This window comes from Ranitomeya variabilis, chromosome 2 (assembly GCF_051348905.1).
Source record: "Ranitomeya variabilis isolate aRanVar5 chromosome 2, aRanVar5.hap1, whole genome shotgun sequence".
In the NCBI taxonomy this organism is placed as follows: domain Eukaryota; kingdom Metazoa; phylum Chordata; class Amphibia; order Anura; family Dendrobatidae; genus Ranitomeya; species Ranitomeya variabilis.
In genome coordinates this window covers 15,872,561-15,882,056 of record NC_135233.1, presented here as the reverse complement: position 1 = coordinate 15,882,056, position 9,496 = coordinate 15,872,561, and the positions used below count along the sequence as shown (strand labels likewise).

The following is a 9,496-nucleotide window of genomic DNA, read 5'->3' as shown; positions in this document are numbered from 1 at the left end:
CGGTCCGCCACAACACGGCGCAACCGTCGCACGACGGTTGCGACGTGTGTCAATCCATCGCAATACGTCTATGGGGAAAAAAACGCATCCTGCAAGCACTTTTGCAGGATGCGTTTTTTCGGCGAAACGACGCATTGTGGCGGATTGCAGTTAACGCTAGTGTGAAAGTAGCCTAATATAGACAGGTGTGCGCCTTTCCAAATCAAGTCCTATCAGTTTAATTACACACAGCTGGACTCCAATGAAGGAGTAGAACCATCTCAAGGAGGATCACAGGGAAATGGTCAGCATGGGACTTACATATGAGTGTCTGAGCAAAGGGGCTGAAGACTTGTGACCATGTGAGGTTTCAGTTTTTTTAAATAAATTTGCAAAAATTTCTACATTTCTGTTATTTTTCAGTCAAGATGGGGTGCAGAGTGCACAATAATGAGAAAAAAATGAACTTTTTTGAATTTACCAAATGGCTGCAATGAAACAAAGAGTGAAAAGTTTAAAGGGGTCTGAATACTTTTCGTACCCACTGTACATATAAATAGCATAGGGGACTTATTAACATTGAGGTCGTTTGTTTTCCTGAAGGGTTTGATGATTGTTTATACAAAATTCCATTGAAACAAATCCTGAGCTTTGAAAATACAAAGTACGAAGACCACAGCACCGCTCTGCCCTAATTATGACTTATCCTGTAAAAGTCACATTTAAAAAATATTAAAAAGATTTTAATTACGATAAGGGATGAGTTATATTAATGAGCTGAGCAATTCTAAGAGGCCATGCCTTATAATAACGCTCAGGTGTGCGGACAGTGGTCTCCGCGGTGACGCCGCTGTTACAATGTATCACATACTGTAAATAGAACGTTACTAATAATAGCGACAGGAACTATAAATACCTTCAACGGCCGCAGGGGGCGCGGTCACGTGACTGAGCGGTTATCACAGGGTCATGTGACTGTGCAGGGCTTCCCTAAATCCCGCCTTCCACACAGTGCAGCCAATGAGATTCCGGCGTGGACCGCGAAGCATCCTGGGTAGTGTTCCTAGTAACGGTTGCTAGGTTGCCCGCACCTGTCTGTGAGGAGCCGGGAAGATGGTGAAGCAGACGATCCAGATTTACGCGCGAGTGAAGCCGAGCAGGAGGCCGGCCGGGGTGAGAGCGGAGGGGCCGGGGTGAGAGCGGAGGGGCCGGGGTGAGAGCCGAGGGGCCGGGGTGAGAGCGGAGGGACCGGGGTGAGAGCGGAGGGTCCGGGGTGAGAGCGGAGGGGCCGGGGTGAGAGCCGAGGGGCCGGGGTGAGAGCGGAGGGGCCGGGGTGAGAGCCGAGGGGCCGGGGTGAGAGCGGAGGGACCGGGGTGAGAGCGGAGGGACCGGGGTGAGAGCGGAGGGACCGGGGTGAGAGCGGAGGGGCCGGGGTGAGAGCGGAGGGGCCGGGGTCAGGGTGAGAGCGGAGGGGCCGGGGTGAGAGCGGAGGGACCGGGGTGAGAGCGGAGGGGCCGGGATGAGAGCGGAGGGTCAGGGGTGAGAGCAGAGGTTCCTGGGTGAGAGCAGAGGTTCCTGGGTGAGAGCAGAGGTTCCTGGGTGAGAGCAGAGGGCCGGGGTGAGAGCGGAGGTTCCTGGGTGAGAGCAGAGGGCCGGGGTGAGAGCGGAGGTTCCTGGGTGAGAGCGGAGGGGCCGGGGTGAGAGCGGAGGTTCCTGGGTGAGAGCGGAGGGGCCGGGGTGAGAGCGGAGGGTCCGGGGTGAGAGCGGAGGGTCAGGGGTGAGAGCAGAGGGCCGGGGTGAGAGCGGAGGGGCCGGGGTGAGAGCGGAGGTTCCTGGGTGAGAGCGGAGGGTCAGGGGTGAGAACGGAGGGTCAGGGGTGAGAGCGGAGGGGCCGGGGTGAGAGCGGAGGGGCCGGGGTGAGAGCGGAGGGTCAGGGGTGAGAGCGGAGGTTCCTGGGTGAGAGCGGAGGGGCCGGGGTGAGAGCGGAGGTTCCTGGGTGAGAGCGGAGGGTCCGGGGTGAGAGCGGAGGGTCCGAGACGGGGTGAGAGCGGAGGGGCCGGGGTGAGAGCTGAGGGCTATTATCACCGACTCCTTTTTTATTTTTATGACAAGTTGGGGGAGAGGAAGGGACCATAGACGGGACGTGGGGGGAGAGGAAGGGACCATAGTCGAGACGTGGGGGGAAAGGAAGGGACCATAGACGGGACGTGGGGGGAGAGGAAGGGACCATAGTCTGGGCGTGGGGGGAGAGGAAGGGATCATAGACGGGGCGTGGGTGGGGAGAGGAAGGGACCATAGACTGGGTGGGGGAGAGGATGGGACCATAGTCGGGGCATGGGGGGAGAGGATGGGACCATAGTCGGGGCGTGGGGGGAGAGGATGGGACCATAGTCGGGGCGTGGGGGGAGAGGATGGGACCATAGTCGGGGCGTGGGGGGAGAGGAAGGGACCATAGACGGGATGTGGGGGGAGAGGAAGGGACCATAGTCGGGACGTGGGGGGAGAGGAAGGGACCATAGTCGGGACGTGGGGGGAGAGGAAGGGACCATAGTCGGGACGTGGGTGGAGAGGATGGGACCATAGTCGGGACGTGGGGGGAGAGGAAGGGACCATAGTCGGGACGTGGGGGGAGAGGAAGGGACCATAGTCGGGACGTGGGGGGAGAGGAAGGGACCATAGTCGGGACGTGGGGGGAGAGGAAGGGACCATAGTCTGGGCGTGATGGAGAGGAAGGGATCATAGACGGGGCGTGGGGGGGGAGAGGAAGGGACCATAGACGGGGTGGGGGAGAGGAAGGGACCATAGTCGGGGCGTGGGGGGAGAGGATGAGACCATAGTCGGGGCGTGGGGGGAGAGGATGGGACCATAGTCGGGACGTGGGGGGAGAGGAAGGGACCATAGTCGGGACGTGGGGGGAGAGGAAGGGACCATAGTCTGGGCGTGATGGAGAGGAAGGGATCATAGACGGGGCGTGGGGGGGGAGAGGAAGGGACCATAGACGGGGTGGGGGAGAGGAAGGGACCATAGTCGGGGCGTGGGGGGAGAGGATGAGACCATAGTCGGGGCGTGGGGGGAGAGGATGGGACCATAGTCGGGACGTGGGGGGAGAGGAAGGGACCATAGTCAGGACGTGGGGGGAGAGGAAGGGACCATAGACGGGACGTGGGGGGAGAGGAAGGGACCATAGTCGGGACGTGGGGGGAGAGGAAGGGACCATAGACGGGACGTGGGGGGAGAGGAAGGGACCATAGTCGGGACGTGGGGGGAGAGGAAGGGACCATAGTCGGGACGTGGGGGGAGAGGAAGGGACCATAGTCGGGACGTGGGTGGAGAGGATGGGACCATAGTCGGGACGTGGGGGGAGAGGAAGGGACCATAGTCGGGACGTGGGGGGAGAGGAAGGGACCATAGTCGGGACGTGGGGGGAGAGGAAGGGACCATAGTCTGGGCGTGATGGAGAGGAAGGGATCATAGACGGGGCGTGGGGGGGGAGAGGAAGGGACCATAGACGGGGTGGGGGAGAGGAAGGGACCATAGTCGGGGCGTGGGGGGAGAGGATGAGACCATAGTCGGGGCGTGGGGGGAGAGGATGGGACCATAGTCGGGACGTGGGGGGAGAGGAAGGGACCATAGTCGGGACGTGGGGGGAGAGGAAGGGACCATAGTCTGGGCGTGATGGAGAGGAAGGGATCATAGACGGGGCGTGGGGGGGGAGAGGAAGGGACCATAGACGGGGTGGGGGAGAGGAAGGGACCATAGTCGGGGCGTGGGGGGAGAGGATGAGACCATAGTCGGGGCGTGGGGGGAGAGGATGGGACCATATTCGGGACGTGGGGGGAGAGGAAGGGACCATAGTCAGGACGTGGGGGGAGAGGAAGGGACCATAGTCGGGACGTGGGGGGAGAGGAAGGGACCATAGACGGGACGTGGGGGGAGAGGAAGGGACCATAGTCGGGACGTGGGGGGAGAGGAAGGGACCATAGACGGGACGTGGGGGGAGAGGATGGGACCATAGTCTGGGCGTGGGGGGAGAGGAAGGGACCATAGACGGGACGTGGGGGGAGAGGAAGGGACCATAGTCTGGGCGTGGGGGGAGAGGAAGGGACCATAGACGGGCGTGGGGGGGGAGAGGAAGGGACCATGTGGGGGGAGAGGAAGGGACCATAGTCGGGGCGTGGGGGGAGAGGAAGGGACCATAGTCGGGGCGTGGGGGGAGAGGATGGGACCATAGTCGGGGCGTGGGGGGAGAGGATGGGACCATAGTCGGGGCGTGGGGGGAGAGGAAGGGACCATAGACGGGACGTGGGGGGAGAGGAAGGGACCATAGACGGAACGTGGGGGGAGAGGAAGGGACCATAGACGGGACGTGGGGGGAGAGGAAGGGACCATAGTCTGGACGTGGGGGGAGAGGAAGGGACCATAGTCTGGGCGTGGGGGGAGAGGAAGGGACCATAGTCTGGGCGTGATGGAGAGGAAGGGATCATAGACGGGGCGTGGGGGGAGAGGAAGGGACCATAGTCTGGGCGTGGGGGGAGAGGAAGGGATCATAGACGGGGCGTGGGGGGGGAGAGGAAGGGACCATAGTCGGGGCGTGGGGGGAGAGGAAGGGATCATAGACGGGGCGTGGGGGGGGGAGAGGAAGGGACCATAGTCGGGGCGTGGGGGGGGAGAGGAAGGGACCATATGTGTGCTGCACTTCATGTGACCAGTGCTGTGGAGTCAAAATTGGAGTCGGGGTCAAAAGTTTAGCTTACCGACACCACAGCCCTGGAGCCCACCCAGCATAGTGATCGCGATGCCTGAGTCTGAGAATTATCATAGCACATAAGCATTCTATTGTCTGCCGACCTCCTCTCTGTATTAGTCTCTGCCGACCTCCTCTCTGTATTAGTCTCTGCCGACCTCCTCTCTGTATTAGTCTCTGCTGACCTCCTCTCTGTATTAGTCTCTGCCGACCTCCTCCCTGTATTAGTCTCTGCCGACCTCCTCCCTGTATTAGTCTCTGCTGACCTCCTCCCTGTATTAGTCTCTGCCGACCTCCTCTCTGTATTAGTCTCTGCTGACCTCCTCTCTGTATTAGTCTCTGCTGACCTCCTCTCTGTATTAGTCTCTGCCGACCTCCTCTGTGTATTAGTCTCTGCCGACCTCCTCTGAGTATTAGTCTCTGCCGACCTCCTCTCTGTATTGGTCTCTGCCGACCTCCTCTCTGTATTAGTCTCTGCCGACCTCCTCTGAGTATTAGTCTCTGCCGACCTCCTCTCTGTATTGGTCTCTGCCGACCTCCTCCCTGTATTAGTCTCTGCCGACCTCCTCTCTGTATTAGTCTCTGCTGACCTCCACTCTGTATTAGTCTCTGCCGACCTCCTCTCTGTATTAGTCTCTGCCGACCTCCTCCCTGTATTAGTCTCTGCCGACCTCCTCCCTGTATTAGTCTCTGCCGACCTCCACTCTGTATTAGTCTCTGCCGACCTCCTCTCTGTATTAGTCTCTGCCGAGCTCCTCTCTGTATTGGTCTCTGCCGACCTCCTCTCTGTATTGGTCTCTGCTGACCTCCACTCTGTATTAGTCTCTGCCGACCTCCTCTCTGTATTGGTCTCTGCCGACCTCCTCTCTGTATTGGTCTCTGCTGACCTCCTCTGTGTATTAGTCTCTGCCGACCTCCTCTCTGTATTGGTCTCTGCCGACCTCCTCTCTGTATTAGTCTCTTCCGACCTCCTCTCTGTATTAGTCTCTTCCGACCTCCTCTCTGTATTGGTCTCTGCCGACCTCCTCTCTGTATTGGTCTCTGCCGACCTCCTCTCTGTATTGGTCTCTGCCGACCTCCTCTCTGTATTGGTCTCTGCCGACCTCCTCTCTGTATTGGTCTCTGCCGACCTCCTCTCTGTATTAGTCTCTTCCGACCTCCTCTCTGTATTGGTCTCTGCCGACCTCCTCTCTGTATTGGTCTCTGCCGACCTCCTCTCTGTATTGGTCTCTGCCGACCTCCTCTCTGTATTGGTCTCTGCCGACCTCCTCTGTGTATTAGTCTCTGCTGACCTCCTCTGTGTATTAGTCTCTGCCGACCTCCTCTGTGTATTAGTCTCTGCCGACCTCCTCTCTGTATTAGTCTCTTCCGACCTCCTCTCTGTATTAGTCTCTTCCGACCTCCTCTCTGTATTGGTCTCTGCCGACCTCCTCTCTGTATTGGTCTCTGCCGACCTCCTCTCTGTATTGGTCTCTGCCGACCTCCTCTCTGTATTGGTCTCTGCCGACCTCCTCTCTGTATTGGTCTCTGCTGACCTCCTCTCTGTATTAGTCTCTGCCGACCTCCACTCTGTATTAGTCTCTGCCGACCTCCTCTGTTTCCTCTCTGTATAGATCTATTCCGTTAATAATGAAGACTCGGCAGCTTCTTCCCTGGAGATCATCGTCCCCCGGGATCTGGCAGACGGATTTGTCAATAATAAGCGGGAGAGTTATAAGTTCCGGTAAGATTTGTTTACGTTGTTTAAATAATTAGTTTATGTCCTGTTATAATAAAGAGACGCAATACATAGAGATATGGAGATTTTCCAACCGAGACCACCAGGATCATTATGGCTATATCCCCATGATTGTGTTCATAATCCTAGACCACCAGGGATATCTATATGAGTCTGTGCACCACACTAGCCCACCAGGGATATCTCCTTGAGTCTGTGCACCACACTAGACCACCAGGGATATCTCCTTGAGTCTGTGCACCACACTAGACCACCAGGGATATCTCCATGAGTCTGTGCACCACACTAGACCACCAGGGATATCTATATGGTTCTATGCACCACACTACACCACCATGGATATCTCCATGAGTCTGTGCACCACACTAGACCACCATGGATATCTCCAAGAGTCTGTGCACCACACTAGACCACCATGGATATCTATATGATTCTATGCACCACACTAGACCACCAGGGATATCTATATGAGTCTGTGCACCATACTAGCCAACCAGGGATATCTCCTTGAGTCTGTGCACCACACTAGACCACCAGGGATATCTCCTTGAGTCTGTGCACCACACTAGACCACCAGGGATATCTCCATGAGTCTGTGCACCACACTAGACCACCAGGGATATCTATATGGTTCTATGCACCACACTACACCACCATGGATATCTCCATGAGTCTGTGCACCACACTAGCCCACCAGGGATATCTCCATGAGTCTGTGCACCACCCTAGACCACCAGAAATATCTCTGTGTGTCTTTGCACCAGCCTACACCACCAGGGATATCTCCATGAGTCTGTGCACCACACTTGACCACCAGGGATATCTCCATGAGTCTGTGCACCACCCTAGACCACCTGGGATATCTCCGTGTGTCTTTGCACCAGCCTACACCACCAGGCGTATTTCCATGAGTCTGCACCACCCTAGACCACCAGGGATAGCTCCATGAGTCTGTGCACCACCCTAGACCACCAGGGATATGGCCATGAGTCTGTGCACCACCCTAGAAAACCAGGAATATCTCAGTGTGTCTTTGCACCAGCCTACACCACCAGGTGTATCTCCATGAGTCTGTGCACCACCCTAGACCACCAGGGATATCTCCGTGAGTCTGTGCACCACACTAGACCACCAGGGATATCTCCGTATGAATATATCTTCGCTTCCCCCAGACTATCATGAATATTTCTGAGTCCATACACCTCCGTATGCCACCAGGTTTCTCTCTATAAATGCATTCAACCCCCACCCCATCTAGACCACCAGGCCTCTGTCCATGAGTTTATTCACCACCCTTGACCTCCTTAGAATTCCGAGCATTGCCTTGGGTGGCTTCGGCCTCCGCGGTTCCCTGGGCCTCCCTGCAGTCCTCCAGTGCTTGTGCGCAGAGCTGTGGACTTTCCATTAGGTGACTTTGTGATGTCCTGAGCTGGCGCCCCCTCTTCTTATATTTCGGCACGTGGTCGGACTCTACCCCCGGCCATGTGTTTAATTTCCTCGGCCTGCTCCGTCAGACGCTGTATACACCCTGCAGTAGGGGCACCTGGCTCAGCGCGGCTCAGCCCTCCAACAATATAAATGCCACATTGATCCGTTTTTTGGTGGATTTTTACTACCCAGAACTAATCTCAGCCATCAATTTACTGACAATACATAAGCCGGCGCTGCGGCAGAACACTGGGGGGCTTTGTTTCATTCTGTGCATGGTTTATGAGCTGTGGGGTTCTCTATAGAGACATTGGGGTTATGAATCGAGCTCTGTTTCACACTCAGAGGTGCTAAAAGATCCTAATTCTTGGATATTTTGCAGGTTTCAAGAGACTTTTGACCAAGAAACAAAGCAGGAAGCCATATTTGAACGTATCGCGAAACCAGTAGCAGAAAGGTAAGATGACTGCTCCGCAGACTGGAAATAGCGTGGCCCCGAACAGAATCCAGCATCGGCCCCAAGCATCCAGCGCTGTGCGGATCAGGATTGTCCGGGGGCTTCCTGGCTCCTCTGGTGACTGCTCCACAGACTGGAAATAACGGGGCCCCGTACAGAATCCAGCATCGGTCCCGATCATCCAGCGCTGTGCAGATCAGGATTGTCCGGAGTTCCTGGCTCCTCTGGTGACTGCGCCGCAGACTGGAAATAGCGGGGCCCCGTACAGAATCCAGCATCGGCCCCGATCATCCAGCACTGTGCAGATCAGGATTGTCCGGGGTTCCTGGCTCCTCTGGTGACTGCTCCACAGACTGGAAATAACGGGGCCCCGTACAGAATCCAGCATTGGCCCCAAGCATCCAGCGCTGTGCGGATCAGGGTTGTCTGGGGGCTTCCTGGCTCCTCTGGTGACTGCTCCGCAGACTGCTGGAAATAACGGGGCCCCGTACAGAATCCAGCATCGGCCCCGATCATCCAGCACTGTGCGGATCAGGGTTGTCCGGGGCTTTCTGGCTCCTCTGGTGACTGCTCCACAGACTGGAAATAACGGGGCCCCGATCATCCAGCACTGTGCGGATCAGGATTGTCCGGGGGCTTCTTGGCTCTGGTGACTTTCTTCAATCAAGATTTTCTCAATGCTATAAGGATTTTTTAGGATGAATGACAGATACACATGACCGCTATCGGTCTTTATTAAGGTGTCGGGCTCTATGCTAGTTACCTTCCTGTTTATATCCTGCTGTTTAGGTTTTGGGCTCTGGGTATTTTGTGCTCCTTCTTCGGTGTCATCTGTTATTACCTGGAGGGAAGGGAGGGCTCCTTTATTTTGTTCCTCCTGTTCCCTGCTCCTATGGAGGCAGGTACACCCTCCTGTTGGTTCCGTTTCATGAACATAAGCCCTCAATAATTGGTCCCATACATGGGACGATAATTCCTCCAAAGTCCTAATTGACCCAGGGTCGGACCCCTCTGCTTCCGCTCCGTTCTTTGGGGGGCAGGAGTGAGCCCTTTGCTGCAGAATGTCCTTCAGCGCGGATCTCACAGACAGGTCTTCTATTATCCTGGCGTTAGATGGACGCTCTCCCGTTCCTATAAACCCAGAACAAAC

At 56.5% G+C, this 9,496-nt stretch overlaps 1 protein-coding gene across 2 annotated transcripts in view; it reads left to right on the top strand.

The window, feature by feature from the left end:
- Positions 1-896: 896 nt before the first annotated feature.
- KIF6 (kinesin family member 6) overlaps positions 897-9,496 on the top strand; it is a 192,684-nt gene continuing 184,084 nt past the window's right edge. For both annotated transcript variants that reach the window (XM_077282021.1, XM_077282020.1), the window contains exons 1-3: positions 897-1,152; positions 6,337-6,446; positions 8,272-8,346. In XM_077282021.1, coding sequence (XP_077138136.1) covers positions 1,093-1,152; positions 6,337-6,446; positions 8,272-8,346 — 245 coding nt within the window. In that variant the 5' untranslated portion in view covers positions 897-1,092. The remainder of the gene's footprint in view (positions 1,153-6,336; positions 6,447-8,271; positions 8,347-9,496) is intronic.